The sequence below is a fragment of the Plutella xylostella genome, chromosome 26 (genome assembly GCF_932276165.1).
Source record: "Plutella xylostella chromosome 26, ilPluXylo3.1, whole genome shotgun sequence".
Lineage (NCBI taxonomy): Eukaryota > Metazoa > Arthropoda > Insecta > Lepidoptera > Plutellidae > Plutella > Plutella xylostella.
In genome coordinates this window covers 2892068-2914861 of record NC_064006.1, presented here as the reverse complement: position 1 = coordinate 2914861, position 22794 = coordinate 2892068, and the positions used below count along the sequence as shown (strand labels likewise).

The following is a 22794-nucleotide window of genomic DNA, read 5'->3' as shown; positions in this document are numbered from 1 at the left end:
AGCAAAGAAAAAACATTCATATTATATTTTTGCAGTAAAGCGTTTCAACAACTGATTTTTAGCTCTGACATCGTCTTAAATACTTGTTGTTGTACCCGTTTTTGACGTTAAACTAACATTAACTTTGTTATGAATACAATGAAACAATATGTGGGGACATCTCACACACGAATACTAAATGTATGATTCATCCATGGAGGTAGGTACTATGTGCCCGCTTCTGATTTCAAAGACCAAATCTGGGAAGCAATATAAGCTAGGATGATGACATAACATTACATTTTAATCCTCGAAGGTATGCAAAGTAATCAAAGGTGACTCGCAAGCTACCACATGTCAATTATTCTAAATTGCAAGCTATTATTCTGAATGGTTTCATACCGATGGAAGGAGCATGCTTAATATAAAGTAGGTATCATTGGATTGACTAAATTTTAAACTTATTTACCTACTACGGTGTATACTTAAACCAGTATATTAACATCAAAGGGAGTAATTTACGAAAATGTTAAGCTTGCTAAGGATACGGAATTTTTTAGCACAGCGTGAAGGAAAATTCGAGAAATTTCTGCGAGGCGCGATAGTCTTGGAAGTGCGATACTTTATTTTCTTTGATGTTTACTAAATAAACATTCCTCGGGGGTAAATTTCAGGTGGAAGCTTCACCGCTCCATTACAGTATCAACATATTTTACAAATTTAGAAGAAGATTTTCTTAAACTCTACTCTTTATTCTTTTTAATTGCTAGGTTAAGGCACTAAAAAATATGTGATAAATATCTGTTCCAGCCGAAAATTAAAACCGATTTTATTTCACTTTAGTGTACTTTACACTGTACCTCAACAGATAGTCCCAACGAGTGTGGCATACAACACTATTTCCTCGGCCTTCCTCATCCAACCCCCTAACCTACCTCCTAATATGTAGTGCCTAGAATCTCATTTAGGAGGTATTAGGACGCAGGTTCAAAAAAAATACTATCATAACGAACACAGCCGCTTAAAAGCCTGGGGAAAACACTATCATTTATTTAAAAAAAAACTATTAACGGCGCTGGTTAGCCTTTGCGATCACCAAAAAATTGGTCACCCCAACCTCACGAGCAGCCACTTCGTTGAAATTTATTGCAAGTCTCGTAAAATCGTCTCAACCAGTGCTTTCAGACTCGCCAATAAATAAACTGGGCACGCAATACCGATTTAATGGAATATATGGCTTCAGTATCGAGACAAAGTACACCTTTATTCCCAGTAAAATAACACTTCTAATGGACTTTTCAAGTAATGTAAGTAGTGAATAGGTTTGTGTGGAATTGTTTAAAGTTTTCTCCTTGTTTCTTGAAATTTTGTTATCCAAGTGTATTTATGTGAGTTAGGTTGCTTTTGTACGTTGTCGGAATGTAATATATAATATATAGCTGTTCTCGCGAGCTTCGCTTCGCCTTAAAAAGTTTTCCCGTGGGAATTCCGGGATAAAAAGTAGCCTATGTTCTTTCTCAGGGTCTAGAGTCTAGGCCCGGTATAAATATGGTCTAGACTCTAGACCATATTTATACCAAATTTCATTGAAATCCGTTCAGTAGTTTTGGCGTGAAAGAGTAACAGACAGACAGATAGACAGACAGACAGACAGACACAGTTACTTTCGCATTTATAATATTAGTTAGGATGCATGTATACAATACACTTGAATCATTACGTGCAATGCAAAAGTTCCAGTAACTATAGCACCAAATTAAACGGAAAAGACTAGCTTAATGACGCCGTCTATAATATTGATGTCCTAATAATTATTTTAGACAGCGCATTAGAATATTACCAACTGAAAACGTAAATTTTGATCGAATTCTAAATGAAATGTTTTAAAAGGTGACATTTGGTGTCATCGTTTTTCATTGCTCGTGAGTATATAAATTGATCGCTGTCAAAATATGCAAGCTGAAGTGGCAGTGGGCTGGTCATATCTGCCGAAGAACCGATAACCGTTGGGGTAGACGATTTCTCGAGAGGAGACCACGAACAGGCAAAGGCAGCGTGGGACGCCCTGCCCACTGGACTGACGACCTTAGGCGGGTGGCGGGTAGTGGTTGGATGAGGAAGGCCGAGGACCGACTGTTGTGGCGCTCCTTGGGAGAGGCCTATGTCCAGCAGTGGATGATTATTGGCTGATGATGAGTGTAATTGAGTGTATAAATTGATATTATGTATTATGGTCTAATTCTACGATCCTTTGTGGTAAGGCCGTAAACTCTATTTAAAATTGTCGCATACGAGATATAAGTACATAAACCGCGTGACATAAACGTCGCATGATGTCAGTCAACAAAATATTACCATTAGCAAACAAACATGTCAGCTTTTCACTACCCTAAGTGCCTATTACAAGGGCTTAGAGCTGAAAATTGAATACGTAACGTATAGCTATTTAATGGGTATAGTTTTACCAAACCACGGCAGTGTGACAAAGTTAGTAATTATTTCGTGGAAATGTATTATCTATAGGTATTATATTTTTAAATGTTTTTCCGAGTTAGTAATCAATAGTACGTTTATAGTTTTTACCTGCGAGGTAACAAAGGTTTCTCATAAATTCTACATTTGCATATATGTAAGTGTCTATATGGTTGAAAACCGTTCCTTAAGGTTATGGCTTTAATATAACGGCACAAACATGTTTTTTTTTATTCAGAGCAGACATTTCTTATATTAACGAACATAACATCCTGTCATGCGTGATTCATTTGTTTAATTGACTGTAAAAGCTCTTGTCCATACCTCATTTTTATATTTCTTATTTATAAACACTTCATTGCACACAAAAATCAATTTTTACAGAGAAGGATTTGAAAACATTATTATTAAACAATTTGCGCAATCACTACAAAGGCGGACTAAAAAGTAAATAGTTTTGTTAATAGCTGATAATAAATAAATTGCTGTTTTAATTCAAAAATAATTCTCACACAGACACTAGCGCCGCCACTCTCCAGTACAAAATCTGTCGGGAGAAGAGCGAAACCACAGCAGGTGTGACCGCACACTGCAATCTCGTTCTAAGCTGAGAGGATGCTTGATTAAATACCGGCTGTTGTATTATGAGCTTTGTTACCAGCTGATTATGAGCTACAATGTTGCCGAGAAAGTTATTAGTTACAGTACAGCTGAAAATGAAATACGTAGCTTTTTGATTTGAGTTCTGACGGGAAACTGTGGATTTATCAATGAATCATCATCATCATTAGCCTATAGCAGTCCACTGCTGGACGTAGACCTCTCCCAAAGTAACCCACTGGATGCGATCTTTAGCTTTCCGCATCCAATCATAACCAGCCACCTTTCGCAAGTCGTCACCCCATCTAGCCGGAGGGCGTCCCACACTACGTTTGCCTAGTCGCGGCCTCCACTCCAGAACACGTTTACCCCGTCGGTCATCGGCTCTTCGACAGATGTGACCAGCCCACTGCCACTTAAGCTTACTAACTCGGTGAGCTATGTCGGTGACTTTAGTTCTCTGTCAGATTACTTCGTTCCGGATGCGATCTTTCAGAGAGACTCCAAGCATAGCTCTTTCCATAGCTCGCTGAGTGACCTTCAGTTTGTGAACCAGTCCCACTGTAAGTGTCCACGTTTCAAGTTATGAATGAATAACGCAAGTAATATTATTACTATAGGAATTTAACTAGAACTTTCCGAAGATACCGCCAGAAACGTCCGTCATTAGCTATGTTTAGATTAACTTCTAGATTCCAGGCATCATCGATTAGTAGGTAGGTTCTAAAAATTGTAATTAGCATGACGAGGTAGATGGTCGAGGCCGTTTTTAGAAAAACGGAAGTTATGTTTTTTTTAACTGGTGGCGCTAGTTCTACGTATATCATCATCATCATAGTAAAATACCATAGACGTATATTGAGCCATAAGAATAACGTCATTAAACCTGGCACCCTTCTGTGTATACGACGACGTTAGTAAAATATAAAATGTAAATACTAGACACGTTATGAAACCATCAAGTGAAAAGTTATAAGGCTCCTGTTTTTAGCAGGAGCCGTCAACACTTTAGCTACAGCAAGGCCGCGAGTACCGGTATAGTTCTAAAATATAGCCGGTCCTCAGATCTTTTTTTATTTTTCTAAACTATCATTTATTATCATTATTAGGTGCATAGACATTTATTTAACTACAGGTGCTCAGTACTAACAACTTAGTATTGGTAACAGCCCTTCAGCCGGCAGAATCAACCTAAGGGCCCGTGCACTAAACTACAAATCGGCGCAGCAGTCATACTTTGCGATATAATAAATAGTACTTTTGCATTAAGTAGTACTTTTGCACTACAGCCGTCATAATGTGCCCTGTCCATAATATAGATAGATACAACAGAGACCGCGCAATACAGGGTGTTGCAAAAAGGGTAGGTATACTTAGCCGAAAAGGGGTGACTAAAAAGGTCATTCTGAACAACTTTTATTCTACGAGTTTTGAAAATACATGCAAATAAAAAAATATTTTCCATAGAAATTTAGTGGGTCACGTGACTTTTTTACTATGGATAACGATTTTTTTTTCGCGAATTTCCAAAACTCGTAGTACAAAAGTTTTTCAGATTGACCCTTTGAGTCACCCCTTTCGGCTTAGTATACCCTTTTTGCAACACCTTGTATACTCTCATAACATAACCAGCCATGTCGAAAATTGAAACATATATTATAGAACAGTATTTTTGAATTCAAACATCGAACGTATTTTCTCGCTCCGTTCAACTGTCGAGGCGATGCCAGGAGGGTTACTCTACACTGACGAAAAACGAACGAACGAGAGCTGTTTAAATACGGCGTGGCTCGCGGTGCTACGGTCCGAAACTTTGTTTTATGTCATAATATATGTAGAGTGACCCCCAGTTTCCGAACCCAGCCAATCGTGAAAAATAGATGCTAGAAGCGAGCTAAAACGTACCAAGTCTCTGGGGGGTTACTTCTGCTTCACAGAATATGAAGTTTGGGGGCGCTGCGGTAATCACTTTGTTTAAAGGCTCACGTTGCTCAAGCAAGAGTTGTCCCCCTAAATGCGTCTATTCAGGTCCGTTCACATCGGTGATATGTAGATATAAGACAACAAGAAAAGTTACAAAACTTATAAATATGCAAACATAAACGTTCTAAAATGGCGGTCTCAATAAAAGCTATATTTTTAACCGACTTCGAAAAAAGGAGGAGGTTCTCAATTCGTCTGTATGTATGTTTTTTTTATGTATGTTCACCGATTACTCCACCATTTATGGACCGATTTTGAAAATTCCTTTTTTGATGTATTGGGTTGAGCTCAGGGGTGGTCCCATTTTTTTTTCAGAATTTTAATCCACCCCTAAAGGTGGGTAAAGGGGTAAAAACAGGGTATGAATTTCCATTTTGGGGACCTGTTAACCGATTGTTATGGAATTTAGAACTTAAATATATAATTCTTATAACAAAAAATATGATGGTGACCTTGAACAGATCTGATGATGGAAACGGAAGGCAGTCAAGGGAACTCCTCAACGGTATTATGATAACTACCTCGTGTTCAGGCTTAGATGATTCGTATTGACTAGTAGGACGTATTGGTATCATTTTCATGTTACTTTTGATTGAAAATTATTGGAAATAAACTAAAAAAAAGACTTTAAATACCACTAAAAAGTAAGAAATAATTTAAGGTCAAACCGAATTGGAAGTTGGTGCCATATTTCTTCAGATTGCTTTGTCACCGCACCAACATCATAAAAGAAGAGTTCCTGCTAAGGTATATTTGTACTGTCACATCAGAATTGGTTTGACCTTAAATTATTTCTTACTTTTTAGTAATTTTTTTGAAGTCGGTTTTTAATTTTTTATTTATTTTTATTTTTCAAGACATCCTTTGGGTCGAAGGATATGATCCAATAAAGAAACTGTCTGTGCTACCACAAAAAACATTAAACACTGTTTAACAAGTGTTTAAAACGAAATTTGACAGATTTTGTAGGCGTTTGACAGCGGTAAACACCTGTTAAATACTGTCTAAGTTTTTGTGGTAAGGCCCTGTATGTTTAGGCACAGTTTTAAACGCTTTTTTATGAAAAATATAACAAAATTGAGATTTTTTTCATTTTATTTATGCAACATTTTTTTTATTTCAATGTGGACGCGGCCTAACAACCAGTTGGCGGGTGAACCCTATTTTTCTAAACAAACTGCCTAGTTCCCAATACGATTTGAAATCTGATATAAAATCAATAGTATATTGTATTTGCCTCGGCGTTTTGAATAAGGCAAATGGAAATATGATTTATATCGGAGCCTGTGTATCGGCTGAGATACTTTATTGAAATGTTCGACAGTTATTTCCGAGAAGTATTATTTACCGTGAAATTTTCACACGTTTCTACGAGTATTTCAGTTTAGCTTTATTATGACTAGCAGCTGTTGTTATGACTAGCTTTGGTTTTTTTTGCCTCTACGTGGCAATAAAACATCTGTGTCTGGAGAGACATTCTTAGAGTGTCTTCAACTTCATTATATATTTTTTGTATTAATTAGCATTATACAGGATGTTGCAAAAAGGCTATACTAAGCCGAACCCTACGTGTGCAGCATAGTAGGTATATCTAAGCCCGAAAATGAAATCAGAATGTCAAAATTCACGAAAAAAAAAAACCTATGGAAACTTTGTTGATCACGTGACTATGTTACTGGATAATGATAATTTTTGAACAGTTTCCGGTTTAGTATACCCCTTTTGCAACAACCTGTTTATTTCATTCAGGGAAACGACGTAGTATGACGCCGTCATTGTCACACATTTCCCTACAAAAGATTATTACTCCACGTGATTAGCTAAAATTATAGATCAAGTGTTGAATAAACATGTTTTCCCGGCAGGTACGGGCGCTGGGTGACGCGCAAGGTGGCCATCGTGACCATCGCCATGATCTGGCTGCTGGCCGCCCTCATCAGCTTCCTGCCCATCTCCCTGGGGCTGCACAGGTAATAAGGAATGTGGAAGGAACGGAGAAGGAATGAAGAAGGAACATCCACATTTCACGAGACCTATGAGAACTTGAGAGCAAAAACTTTTGTAGGGCAAAATACAGGGTGTTGTAATAAGGATATACTCAGCCGAAACCTACGTGTTTAGCATGTTATATCTAAGCCCGGAAATAACGTTAGAATGACAAATTTCGCGAAACAAAGCTCCTATGGAAAATACTGTATTTTTATGATGCAACATTTAATAATATATTTAATTAATAGTTTAATAAATAATTTATATTATACGTAGGTTTATAGTGTTTTATAAACGTTTAATAAAAAAACAGTATTTACCTTGCTGTTTACCAATACAACCGATGCTTTTATTACTAGATAACAATCTAATTTACCGGCTAAATTCCAGTTTAAATTTTGCACAGTCTAAATTAGTAATCTGGCTAAAGTGGATAATATTGGATATTGATACCGTAACTAAAGCCGCAAACACATTAGAATGATTATGTCTGTATAGCATAAGCTGATTTCTGCATTTGGCTAAGCATTTATGAAATGAGATAGTATTCTCCAATTGGGCAAACAATAATAAGCCAATGTGCATTATGGTTAAAGTTGGGTCAAATTGCTGACTGGCAATTTTTTAACAGATATTAACTTTCATGAATCAAATTCGTAATAAAGTAATCCTGGCATACAGAAAACAATTTTATGTTCCACAAAATTTAGATTTTTGAAAATTATAACCTTTTCACATGAGATAAGTATCACATTTTAATTAAAAATGAATCAATCATCTGTTGTGTTAAATCTGCCCCTTATCGCAAACTTTTTTTACAACGATTCGGATTCAAAATGTATTGAAAACACTAATTACTCCGTAAATGTTACATCTTTTCGATTTCACGATAACCCTGGCCAATCATAAAATGCATTCGAATTGTTATATTCCTGCCTATCTACAAAAAAGCACAGCATATAGATACGATTCTTAAACTAAAATGCACAAACGTAACGATAATTTTTTTTAAGTCACACGCGTTTTTAAGTCAAAGGCTTTAAAATACTATAGAACAAACCGCACACAGGCATACCAATCTAAAATGAAAATAGTTGCAAAACCACACGCAGCGGAGGACTGTGGAACCTTGTCAAAGGATCTCGACCGGTGTACGTGTATTTGACTCGGCTCAATCTACCGATGTTAATATTGTTACAAGGGGGTATCGCCGGTGAGGTGTAAGGGCGGGTCAACCGACCGTATAGTATTTTGTGGGCCGTATCGATCGCGATACTTGAATTCTTAATAGAATAATGATATGGAGGATTTTGTGCTTAGGTACTTAACTGTAGTTAAGTTGATTTTAAATATGAAAACCCCTTTTCTGTAGTTTTATTGCTAAGAGCTATAAACACGCCATGTTACTTTCGTTAGATAGCAGATTTTTTGAAATTATGACGAAAAATACTATTTTGCTTTGTTTTACCCTGACTGAAAACGGCTGCCTCGAAGATATAAGGCTACCTATTATCTTAAGTATTTTCCTTTATTTACCTCTACCACGTCCACCAACCCATAGTAGGCCAGTGTGTATAGTCCTTAAAACTAGCTTTGTAAATTGTTAAACTTAAACTAAAATCTTTTACTTAATTTGATTTTCAAAGATAAAAACCTTAAATAATGTTATTTTGATAAGTTACTAACTACTTTTGTGTACTATATCGGTGAGTGACCACTGATCCTCATCTTACAGGTTTTTACCTAGTTTGAGTACGAGGGGACATATTATTCATTCATATAGCTTACAGCCTATCCCCCTTATTCATAGAAAAGTTACAATACGTTTTAACTAATAAACTGTTTTGTCCCTCTCCGACAAAGAACAATTTGTTCTTTGACAGAGAGGAACAAAACAGTTTATTAGTTAAAACGTTCTGTAACTTCTCTATGAATAAGGGGGTAAATCTATGCTTGTTAAATTTGTTTTTTTTTGTAATTAAGTTTAAGTTTGGCTATGAAATAAATTATTATTTATTTATTTTATTTATTATTTATTTCTACAATTCTATACAACATATCTCTAACCTTCCATGCTAATCTCGCTCCACCTCTAGGCCTCTCGAGGAAGCGGAGACGGTGACGCTCCAGCCGCCGCGCTACCCCACCTGCGCGCTGGTGCTCACGCCCACCTACGCCGTGGTCTCCAGCTGCATCTCCTTCTACCTGCCCTGCATCGTCATGATCAGCATATACTGCAGGTGAGGTCGATAAAAAGCCATTTGGAGGACCGGACAGAATGGTCCAACAACCGATAACGACATGACAATAAATAATAGCTATATCTTTTATCCTCACAGGGATTTGAGATGAGCTCCTATAGTAACTATTGTAGTAAGTATATTAAAATACCTTTATAATGGCATAATTTCATGTCTTTATTGGTTCTTGGACCAGCCTCACTAGTTTGAAGCTAAACCTATTTTGATAAGATATAGCCAAGACACCAGAGTGATAGTATCGTAACATTACGTATGATCCAAAAAAAAATAATTGTTCAGCCGTTTGAGAGCAACGCTACCACAGACAGATACACAGGCACGTTAAACTTATAACACCCTTCTTCAGGTGTTAACAAGATAACGCGCTTTTCATTCAGCAGAACATGGTACCTAGCTAAACATGTATCAAAACAAGACAACCTTATCGAGTCGCAAAGGAGCTAACTAGGCACACACGCTGTGGTCTACCTTATTTGTCTATTCAATTTAAATAACCCTTACAATTAACATGAAGGCCTTTAGTAAATTAATTAGCGAAGTATTCGGCGACGGTGGCGCCACCGTCCCGAAATTAATGAAGAGATTCCCGCTGGGAAACTTTGTCTTGTTTGTAGAGTGGTACTCAACCTTCACAAATGCTAGGCTGATTGGGCTTAATAAGAGAAAAACATACTACTTAAATGTTATTTTCATTGCGTAAGAATATACCACAATTGTGACTCAGGGGAGTAAGGAACAAGAATAAATGTTTTGGCTTAGCATTTTTTTTTATTAAGTATATTTTTTTATAAGTGAGGGCAAAGCCATTCGACCGCAAGCTAGGCAGGCAGAGCATGTAATATGGGTATCGGACAGCTGATATATGTACACAGATACAGAATATATACATATTATATACATATTAACACCCAAGACCCGACTAGTATCTGTCTTCAAATATCTGCCCCTGCCGGGGATCGAACCCGGGACTTTCAGCATAGCAGCCAGGATCTCTAACCTCTACTCGTCGATGCGGTGCCTGCCTGAATTTTTTGCCTTAAAGTATGTAGCCTATTATTTTTTTTGGTTATAAGGTAAACGTCGGTTAGTTTAAAAACCTCTTTTTATCGACATTACGCCAGAATTCACAGTGACCCAAAAATATCGGGGTTACCCCTAACCCTTAAATAGACGATAACCTACGGTGTTCTTGCAATCCGAATTCTTAACAGATCAACAGTCCTTTTTGCGTATTACCAAAATATCCTGTGCCCTATCGAATTATAATTTTTTTTTATAAAACTATTAAACCTACAGTTAACTACATAAACACGGATGTCGAATCGAAAAGTTAAATTATTACTGATTTATACCATTAACTTTTCTTCAGACTGTATGTGACTTATTTTACCAAAAGCTATTTGATTTGATTAAATCATCACTCATCATATATACATACATCCATGTTAGAAGATATAAAGATTGTCTAGCTCAGCCATAACTCTCCGCCATAGAGTCATTCGTTAAGTCGCGCGCCTTAGACTCGCGCGCTACGCGCGAGTTGCCCCTCCCGTATTTATCTACTTTTTTTGTCGTCAACTCGCTCGACTGTGAAAATATGTAGAGTCAGCCACAAAAGTAATAATTTATTATGCTTAAGGTAACTACTTAAAATGTATAGGGTATTTTATAGGACTTTACTTTAAAATAAAATCAGTAATTAATCTCGCTTGGCAAACTGGTCTCTTCGAACACCTCCAAACACAGGAACCATTTTTATTTGTTCGGTCTTTGTTATATTTATAACCTGCACGAAGCAGTACCGACTTTCCTCGCTGGGATGTTATGATTTCATGTGCAGTTTTATTACTAAATGGACCTGCTTGCGATGAACTTCCTGGAAGTAATTGTTACAGTTAGGTCTGTCTCTTTGACCAATGAAATAAACGAAATTTGTTTTAAATTTTAGTGCTAATTCGATATTTAATGTAACGGTAACACAACGAAAACGTAACACTGTGTTTATATTACGGCAAAGTAGACTTGTTAATATAGTAAAGTTAATTTATTATAGGCTTACCCCAACAATACATAAAAATAAGTAAAAACTGCCACATTTTAATATTTTTGCGCTGTAAGTAATGCACTGTACATCTCTGCTTCGAATTAGGAGTAACACTAAAACGACGTCACTAAAACAATGACGTTTTAACCCTTTAAACCGGTTTTTGCAACAAAAACTTAAAGGACATAGCTATGACAGGTAAAATTTGCGCACGGGATGAGAGACATAGCAAACGTGGGTATCATGCGTCATAGGTCACATCCCCTTTTGCCTCATTCCGCGCTTCCAACATAGGCTTTATTGTATCTTTATCCCGAAATCAAAGCATCTTCTTTAATGGCGACTGTCTAGTCGGTACCTTCTTATGCTAATCAGCCAGGGAGACAATATTTAACTATATTTTTTAGTTTCAATTCGTTTGCATCTGACCGTACTTTACATGGGTTCGCGAGTTGACGATATAAAAAAACAGAAGATGCCAACTCGCGTGGCGCGCGACTCTAAGGCGCGCGACTTGACGAATGACTCTAGCCGAGTATAGCATAGAATAACGAGTACTACTTAGTACTGTACTACTACTACTACTGTACTTGATATTCTATGGCCATAGCCATAATCATTGTTTTAAGTCCTTATTTTTCGAATCTATAAAATCTATTTTCGTAAATTCTTACAATGCTACCCTATTTCAGCCCCACAAAGCGAACGTTCCGAAAGTCGTATTTCTAAATCCGCATAGGGTTTTTCGATTATGTGAATTTAAGTGGAACTTACACTTTTTGCCGCTGTAAACGGATTTCGATCGCACCCCAGGGAATATTAAAGTCTTGGATAGGGGATAAGTAAATAAAGATAGGTTAGGAGGTTCCAATTTATCTATTGTTTTTATGTGGATCGTTTTCTACAGGTTAGTGTTTTAAAAAACATGGTTTCTGAGTTGGTACTATAGAAACTTGCTTAGTCGTAGTCAGTTTAAGGTAAACGTCCACCCTTCGGCACCGTACGTAGGTAGGTACGGATGCATCGCATTCAGTATCCTTTGTATATAAAAAAAACAACCAAGTTCGTCCATAGCATTGCCGACGATGTTTTTCTATATATACATTTATGACAATCCGTTTGGTACGATACGTACGATACCGATATTTGAACCTAGAAAGGTAAGCTTTTAAAATATGACTTTGATTAGTACGATATTGGCAAGACATATACATAAATGTGCACTCACGACTGTAACGAAGGGGTAGTCAGAAATGGCTCACAAGCGAGCCACCCACTTTTCGCAGCACATTTGTACTCACGTGATAGGTTGCGAACCATATCGCCGTTTTGGAATAAGTACAAGTATTGGCAAGAGCTGACTATTAAATCCGATCTGCAATCATTTGATAAATAAATAACACGCACTCACGCCTTGTACTAATGTACTCCCTTTCGGGGTAGGCAGAGGTGCATTGCTGCTCCCACTTTTCGCCAGAGTGTTATGTTAGTCCCAATGTTATAGGGGGCGGGCCTATTGCCATTTTACGGCACATCCAAGACCCGAGAACAAATATCTGTGTTTAAACAAATATCTGCCCCAGCTGGGAATCGAACCCGGGATCATCGGCTCAGTAGTCATGGTCACTAACCACTGCGGCATTCGGTCGTCTATAAATCTATTTATTCTAGTCGCTATTTGATAAATAAATCCAATCAAATCCAGAAATCTGCGCTGTACAGGCAGTCTAGTAGGCCACTATTCAGTGTTTTGGAAACCCAACTGCCAATAATCCAGCTAAGCCAGTTAGCTACTCTAAAAGCACTTTATAAAAATCGAGCCAGATATAACCAAGTTATACTGCCGGACCGCAAATGAATCTTGTTTGCTATTGGTTGGAAAATTTACAGAGATATACAGGATATACAAAAAAGGTATGGAAGCGATAAGACCGCCATTTGTACATATGTGTTAGAAGTTTTTTTTAATGTTGTCCATGTTTTTGTGCACAAATAAAGACTATAATTATGTATATCTATCTATCTAAGCCGAAATGAAAGGAGGTGACTTAGGGGGTCATTCTGAACAACTTCTCATTCTTTACGACTTTTGGAAATTCGTAAATAAAATAATTTTGCTCTTCATTGTAAAAAGTCACGTTTCTATGGAAAAGAAAAAAAATGAGAATTTTGCAACACCTGTATATTATGTGTATGTGTGAGAGTGTCTTTGTGTATGTGTGTCTAGTTGCAACTGGGTAAAGGCTTAAAAGCTATCAGCTACTGGCTATTCCCACTGGGCATAGAGGTCGGCTTACCACAGCAAACTGGGTTTTGAGAGCTCTGATAGATTGTAATAACTGCCTAGATTAGATGATCGTTGAAATTGTTCGGAATTAATATTATATTATATAATTAAAAATACTATAAACAAAGCCGTTAAAAGAAGTATTCGGAGGTCACTTAGAATAAGTTTTGTTCTACAAATTTTGAAAATTCGCGAAAACTATTTTTGATTCTCCATAATCTCCATATAAACTTTGTTGAATACTTGACTTCAATGAAAAAGCTATTTCTAAATATATTCAAAAGTTATACGACTAAATTTGTTCAGAATGACCCTCTAAATAAATACTATTTTAACACCACACCGAGCCTTCGAGATGCACTTGGTGTGGAACAACTTAAAATGGTGTACTATGCTCTTGTAGAATCGAAAATACGATACAGTATAAAACAGTGGGGGAATAGCTATGATTATAATACACAAAGAGCTTTCGTTTTGCAAAAAAGAGCCATACGTACAATTGTTCGCATACGGCAGGATGAGTCGTGCAGACCATATTTCACATCTCTCGCCATTCTTACTGTTCCTGCACTGTATGTCTTAACCTTGCTATCAGGTCTAAGCAAGAATGTACAAAACGTTGAGAGTCCCGAAGAAAGAGTGGCACGACACAGCACTAGGCGCAAAGATCTACCAATCAAATTCAATCCAATCTTACGTGTAGCTAAACACTCACCAGCGTACCAGTCAATAGTTATTTTTAATAAATTGCCAACAAACCTTAAAATCCTATTAGGACACAGTACCTTTAAAATGAAATTAAAAACTTATTTGTTGAAGAAGTGCTTGTATAGGTTAGAAGATTTATAATAATTATTGATTGCTTTGGATTAATTAATTTAATTTTTGCATGTTAAAATTTTAATTGAAATTAATTTTAATTTAATGTTTTGACATAATATGTACCTACTTAATTATTTGATTTTATTATTATTCTTTTGACTTTGTATTTAATTTGTTTTTGCACGCTATTTTTATAATTATAATGATTATGTTAAATTATTTTATTTTATAGGTATGTTCACATACAATGTATATTGTTCTTGAATAAATAAATAAATGAAATGAATGAATGAACCATTTCTTTCGATAGCTATTCCATCGATTTAACTTACAGTCTATGAGCTAACGGCCGTGAATATAAAAGTTATCGAAGGGTAACTCTGTAATAAGTGCTCGATCACTCGAGCTTGACCTTTCAGACGCCAATTTTATACTCTATTCCGAGCATAATCGATACATTATACAATCACGATCTATAGGGCTGAATTTCAGCCACTTGATATTTTGCAATACACGACAAATATGGTATATATACCAAATTTCATTCAAATCCGTTCAGTAGTTTTGGCGTGAAAGAGTAACAGACAGACAGACAGACAGACAGACAGACACAGTTACTTTCGCATTTATAATATTAGTTAGGATAAGGATAGATAGGTACTTATGACTTGTAAAATTTAAGAACATATACGACCGATCTACACCAATCAAAGGTTGGCTGGAAGAAATTGCTTTTTGGCTATAAGCCTACATTTGTGCGCAAACTATGTTGTTTTACTAGACTTTTGGTGTAAAATTGAAGCTTATGTGTAGGTACGATAAAGTGATTATAAATAAATACATTTATTAGTAACTAACATGAAACATCCAATAAGCATCATGTGTTATGGCTAGATCTAGACAAACCTCTGCAAGTGACAATCTCATTGCAACAAGGTTCTTAGAACTGGGTCGTGTAACTAAGTAGAAGCGACCTAATAGATTTGTCAAAACTTGCGCCAAACTTTGGAGGTTACAAGTTTTAGTGAGTTTGAGTGGATATCAATACTACAGTTTAGTTTGATAGCTTTCGAACTATGTACTCGTAGTTTGAACATCGATTAACACTTGTCGGAGTGACAAACACGTCATTTAAAACCTTTTCCGTTATAGTCAAGGAACATAAGTAATTCTCTAAGTAAATACATTCACGAGCATTGAAAACTTACAAAATGTCAATACCAAATCACCCCAACTTTTTTGAACATTTCATATAATATATTTACGATATTAGTTGGTAATATTCTGATGCCATTTTATGTACCTACCTACTTCAATATTGCAGACGGCGACATTAAGCTTTTTTCCGTTGAGAAGTAATTTGATGCTATAGGTAGCCACTGGAGCTTATTTATTATGTTAATATGTCTATGATATCTGCCGTCCTTGATTCTCCTTACTTAGTTATTTTTAATTTTTTTACATAATTCCACACAAATAATTAAAGTTGTCCTTTGATATTGCAGTATGTATTGTACTTTGATATTTTGCTGTGGTAACCACATTCCCACACCATACGTTGAGTGTCGGGCGTTGAATTTATTGTTACATTCTCAAGCATTATAGAAAGTCTGTATCTATTTATTATTTCTTACGTTCTCCATTAGTACCAGAAATGTATTTGTTAATTATCTACAGCAAACAGCCAACATTCGTTCGCTCGTCTGAACTCAGTGTAAACATGTTTTGTGTTCATGACAGCTCTTGATACACGTAGGCACGGCGTGAGCGTTATTTCACGTCACTACATACAATAACCGGCTTCGAGGCATTTAACCGACTTTTACGTCAAATCACAAGTATGTAACTACTTCATTCGCCTATAACATTTGAAGGCAAAGTGACGATAGACGAGACAGGGATAGGCTCACTATAGCGAACTTGTTTTAACAACGATATTTGGATTCAAATTATTTAATTAGACACTACTTACTTTGAAAATTTTACTTGGTTTTGACTTCACGATAGGGCCCGCAGTATTTCAATCAGATATTTACTACCATTCCCGGTTAAATGATAAACTCTATCGTTATCTTTGTTTTCTTGACACCTAGTTCTTACCCGACTGCCGAAGGAGGAGGGTAATGTTTTTCGATTGTATGTTTGTATGTATGTCTGTTTCTTTGTTCCCTCCTGTAGCCTAAACGGCTTGATAGATTTTGATGTTTGATATATCGTTAGAAGCGTATTGATTGCGCGATGGTTATAGGCTATGTAACGTTACATTAAAATGTATACAGCGCCCTCTAGAGGACATAAAGTGATGATCGAAAAAATAATATTTTTCCAACTATGCCGTGTGGGGTATCAAATGAAAGGGCTTGATTAGCACATTACAAAAATATGCATATTATAGGTATTTAAATCACAAAACCAAAATTATTGAAAAAAATATGTTCTTAAACTGAAACTTAAACTTAAACGGAAGCCAGACTACTGACATAAAATAAAAACAACTAAAAAGTTACAAATAAAAAATATAATTATAAACAAACAAAAAACCCGACTGCATGCTAAAAAGATGAAAACAAGTCTCAATGTTAATGGAAAGTATCGCAGGCGGGGACCATCTTAACCGCCACACAAGGTATCTACCTAATGGTCGAAGCTACCTAACTATCTAAGTAACATTCAGCTAAATGGTGAACCCTCTGCTGGTCCCCGCCTGCGATACTTTCCATTAAAATTGAGACTTGTTTTCATCTTTTTAGCATGCAGTCGGGTTTTTTGTTTGTAAATTTTATCATCTTTTCTTGCACCTCTATTGTTGTGTGTTTATATAATAATATTATTTATGTATTTATGCATTATATATATATATTAGGCATATAGGATTATATATTATCTATTAGTAAACTCCATAAGCATAAATTGTTGCAGGATTTTATATTTATTTGTTGCACTTATTTGTTTTTTTTTCTCTCTAAAATCGTGTAAAGTTCTTTTTTCTTTTTTTTTGCACTCCCATACAATTTGCTCCCGGTACCTCCTGCAGGTTGACTGGTAGAAAATGCTTTTAGCATTAAGTCCACCTCATTGTACATATTTACTTCTGTATATTGTGCAATAAAAGTATAAATAGAATAGAATAGAATAGAATAGAATAGACTTGTTTTCATCTTTTTAGCATGCAGTCGGGTTTTTGTTTGTTTATAATTATATTTTTTATTTGTAACTTTTTAATTGTTTTTATTTTATGTCAGTATATAGTATATAGTATAACGTTTCGTTTCAATTTCGCAACGTTTACCGAAAATTCAATAACGACCCTCGTCTACACAGCAGGTACACATAACATCGTGTTCAACTGTTCAGTTCAGTTACGAAGTTTGTAATCCATTATCGGAATTAAACTCATTTTGTTACGTGTAATTTCCATCTACTTAAAAACAAATTATGCTCGTACTTAGAGTTAGTTAAAAGTTAAAAGCGTTGTGTGGCGTTAGGATGATTTTCATAATATTATGTTATATAATAAACACGGTAAGAAGTGTCTAAGGATTTTGTATGTTCTCTACCACGGTCGCTAAATCGCACAATTTTTTTACCCATATTAACAAACTAATAAATAATATAACAAAACATTATAATGTGTAATATGTATGTTGTATGCAACATGCACTTTTGTAACGAATAAACTCATCGTGACAATGCTAGGTCACCTCTGAATTTTACAGAGATCTTTTGATCATGAAAACCCCACGGGAACCCCTTTAAAGGCGAACCCTGTGAACCTTCTATTTATTCCATTACAGCTACCGTACCACCACCGACACCTCAGCAATAACATTCCACAAGCAGCGTCACTTGCCTATCAAACATCTGTCAGATCTATACAAGTTACATCAGACTTATCAAGAAGCGATGCTGCTTATGGATTGTTAATTGCTAATGACATGTCGATTGGTTACAACCAACCCCTGACGGCCTAATCCACAAACACCTTCTATTCCAGACTGTACTGCTACGCGCAAAAGCACGTCAAGTCCATCCGGGCCGTCACCCGAACAGTCCAACTGCCGGACAACCGGAGCAAGTCAGTCCGCACCCGCGTCCACACGCACGTGCACTCGTCCCCGTACCACGTGTCGGACCACAAGGCCGCCGTCACTGTGGGCATCATCATGGGAGTGTTCCTGCTGTGCTGGGTGCCTTTCTTCTGTGTGAACATTGTGGCGGCGTTCTGCAAGACTTGTATACCTGGTGAGTGGTAAGGGTGAGAGCCCATTGGTGCGTTGCGACGTCGCACCGTCGCATCGTTTCTGCACACTCACGAGCAACGGAAATGTTTCACTAACTAAATGCCGACACCAAACAATCTCCAGTGCTTCAAACATCTAATTTAAAATTTGAACAAAATATTTACGCTTTTGTAGTCCTACTCAGATGCGCAGTTAAATGTACTTCAATATTCCAGGCGGCGTCATTAAGCAATTTTTTTCGTTTATGAGTAATTTGGTGCCCGGTTACTGGAACTGTTTCATTGCTTGCGAGTGTATTAAACACACACACGCACGTCCACTCGTCCCCGTACCACGTGTCGGACCACAAGGCCGCCGTCACTGTGGGCATCATCATGGGGGTGTTCCTGCTGTGCTGGGTGCCCTTCTTCTGTGTGAACATTGTGGCGGCGTTCTGCAAGACTTGTATACCTGGTAAGTGGTAAGGGAGGTTGTAAGGGCTGTTGTAAGGCCGCGTCCACGAGTGTCGGTGGTGGAACGGCGGTCACAGATCAAAAATAGTATTTAGTCTGTGGAGGCGGAGGATTTGTACGTAATTCGCCGTCATAGAGTAAATAATACTAGTCCGGCCATCGGTCGTAGATGGAGCCTAATGGTTGACGCGGCGGGTCCATTGTTGCGTTGTGTCGTTGCTACCATATATTTTTGGAACGACGCGACGCAACGCACCAATGAGGCCTCATCCTATTTGTATATCCCCTAAGACTTATTTTTGATGAAATAATTTATATTTATCTAATCCTTAGTAGCCTAGTGAGAACACCTCTAAAATATTCAGGGCTAGATGCAACACACCGTCTAGATTCTAGACTATCAAGTTCATTTGCCACGTCTATTCAACGCGCGCCGGGCGCCGGTTCAAATAGAATCGACCTTAGACTTGGATTTGATTGGCTAATCAACTCTGCTCGCAAGGTCCCCGCCAATCAAAATAAATTCTTGTTAGTCACTCAAGGATGGCGGCGATTGCTTCGCATTCTCTTGGGAAGGTAGTTTTACGGCACTTATTAATATGTATAAGGCTCAGCTTTCCGTCTTTTTACTGTCCGAGAATGATAGACCTTTATAGATTTATTCTTTAATTCAGTGCAACTCGTTATAAGTAAGTGACTGGGGAGCGGTTAGAAAATTATTATTCATAAAAAAGTTACTGGACGCTTTAGCTATTGAACTGTTTGTCACTCTCTGTCAAAGAACAAATCTCTTTTTTATGAATAATTTTCTAGGGGGTTACAATTTATAAAATATTAATTATAGAAATAGGATTCGAGAATCTTCTTCTTTTCAAATTAGAATAAAATAACAGACATGACTAAAAACCTGAAAACCGCCGCCCTGCAACTTTTTTATTGGTAATAAAAAAAACTTTTATGTGGGCGCGGAAGGAACATCTTACCTAAGATCGTAAAATGAAATAACAAGGTGTAAAAGATGAGATTCTTGCTAATGATATTGCAACGTAAATTTATGAAACGTGTTCTTAGACAATCTTATCATTTTGCTCAATAAATAAAATATTTTTTGTTACCTACTTTTAAACAAACATTAGCCCGTTGCCATTATTATTTGTTCTGTGGTGTAAAAAAGAAAAACCACTTTTTATAATGGTCTCTTCAGCTCTTCAGCTATGTAATTTAACCAACTATAGTGTTTGTCACCGAAACGCTAAGAGGAAGAAGGAGTGCTTATTATAATATATGTACCTACCCGTTGAAAAATAATATTGTTTTATGTGTTAGCACCTTAGATTAACAATGATATCGATTCTGAAAGCAGAAATTTTAAATTTAACGATGTCAAAACCTTAATTTCTTTGTTCAAAATTCGACTCTATGATTGTTTCCGTAAATGTCATTTTATGCTAGCAATTTTTTTAGTTTGACAGCGTTAAAATTAGAATTTCTGCCTTCAGAATCAACATCAATATACGAACAAAATTTTATATGAAAGAAACGTCTCGACAAATAACACCCTACTTCTGCCACTGAGATCTTATTTTGAATTTATAGTATATTTAGTAAAAATAAATAATTAATAATATTAAACAAAATGAACAGAGCATTTGCTTTATTTTTGTATATGACACACCATCTAGTTCGTATATTTTTAATCTAAGGTCCGAAACTATCACAGCTAGATATTCAACCAACCCTCCTCCCCAGATTTGGCGTTCAAGATCCTCACGTGGCTCGGCTACTCCAACTCGGCGTTCAACCCCATCATCTACTCCATCTTCAACACAGAGTTCAGAGAAGCGTTCAAAAAGATCCTGACTTCGCGATACCCCCCCTGCTGCGGCTACCAGAGCGTCCGCGCTAACACCCCGACAAGAAACGACAACTTCGTCACCGACTACGGAACCAAGACCCTGGTGGTCCACAGAAGCGGGTCTCTAGGCCTGTCTGGCGTGGACCCTACTCCAAGGTCCTCGGCCGAGTCGGTGAGGCCGCTACGTGATCATCATTTTTGACATGAGGATGCTTTAGACAGGAGTGAAGTGGTGTGAGTGAGAGACCAGGGTGAGAGGTGCGGTGGTTAAAAGCAATAAGTTGGATTGGCTTCGGCTGGCTTGGACTGGGGTGATTTTTGGCTAAATTATAAGATGAAAGACTAAAATATCAATAGATGCCTGACACTAGGAACCACGATACTTGATTTACGCGCAAGGAGGTGCCGAATTAGGCACGGGCGGAATATGTCAAAACCATAGACTAATTAGTGTATTAGTCTATGGTCAAAACCAAGCAAAGCCATGGTACAGTGCGACAAACTTATTTGTTCCGGTGAGAGCGAACTAAATTGATGCATATCTCATAACTTACTAATGAATTATATATTGATATAGATTAGATGGGTTAATTAAAACCACAAGAGCGAATTACCACTTATGACAAACTTAAAATCTTATAGAATGAAGAAAAAATATTAGACATTTACGTGAGGTCTCACCGGAACAGATAAGTTTGTGGCACTTGTACGCGATATGCCACTCGCTTCCTTATCATTGGTAAATATTGTAAAATAAATAGGAAACAATAGTTTTTGTGATTCAGAGTCTATTCGAGTCAGCGTGTTTTCATTTCCGGGCAACACTTTTCCAGCCAAAAATAAAAGCAGTGCAGAGAGCGTTTCATCAAATAAAACATCTGAAGCAAACAAAACCTTACCTTAGTCCAACGTAATAAGGGTTTCGACATATAAAGTATTCGGTGAAATGGCCTCTAATGAAAATGAAATATCAAACACCAACCAAAATTCACAGCAGTGCAAGCTCGCCCGAAGTTTTAATACAACTGTGTGTGTATTCACGAATTTAATGTAAATATTTTCATAGCTCTCTACTGTAGCACTTCAGTAGGTCAACCGTAATCAACAAAACGTGACGCCGTTATTGTAGTTAACGTTAAATTATTGGTAAAACCTATAAAATAACCATTCTAGAAAGCAGTTTTATTTTTAAGACTCAGATGTCATCTACATTCCTATAGATTTTACGAAACCAAATGTATTTTAGTAGCCCATTTTGTAATAAAATTTCTAACTTAACCTTTATCCTAGTAACAATTTCATAGCATGATTTTTACCCCACAGATAACTAAATAGACATTGTGAAACGGACCCTCATAAAACTTTCTGCAACAGGCATTTTTCGATTACACTCATAGCATTTCCCGATAGTGTCTGCTTTAATTACCCTTGATTGGTTATTCTGGCGTGCACTGTACAGTCAGTAGCCGCATATGTATGTACACAGTCATGTAGAATGTATTCGAGTTTATCTGCACACGTACACACACGTATCATCAACAGACACACTTTAAAATCAATCTCCAAAAACAAACGATAAGGTATAGTTCTGGTATCTGAATCAAGGCAAGTTCATCTATAAATCTCAATGATTTCAACTAATAATCAAAGCCGATGTTACATCAATTTATTAAGCTGTATTTAAACACAAATGTGTTAAATGCAATTAAACTAAGTTATAAAATAAAACATAATGACAAATGAAATAAGAATACTTACAAGCAAAAATGATTGATTTCGTAATTAAACCATTTATTTTGGCCGTAGTTT

General features: G+C 36.7%; 1 protein-coding gene across 1 annotated transcript in view; it reads left to right on the top strand.

The window, feature by feature from the left end:
• LOC105390486 (dopamine receptor 1) overlaps positions 1 to 21573 on the top strand; it is a 108347-nt gene extending 86774 nt beyond the window's left edge. The window contains exons 6-9 of the mRNA XM_048630452.1: positions 6900 to 7004; positions 9120 to 9263; positions 18432 to 18679; positions 20880 to 21573. Coding sequence (XP_048486409.1) covers positions 6900 to 7004; positions 9120 to 9263; positions 18432 to 18679; positions 20880 to 21187 — 805 coding nt within the window. The 3' untranslated portion in view covers positions 21188 to 21573. The remainder of the gene's footprint in view (positions 1 to 6899; positions 7005 to 9119; positions 9264 to 18431; positions 18680 to 20879) is intronic.
• Positions 21574 to 22794: the final 1221 nt, after the last annotated feature.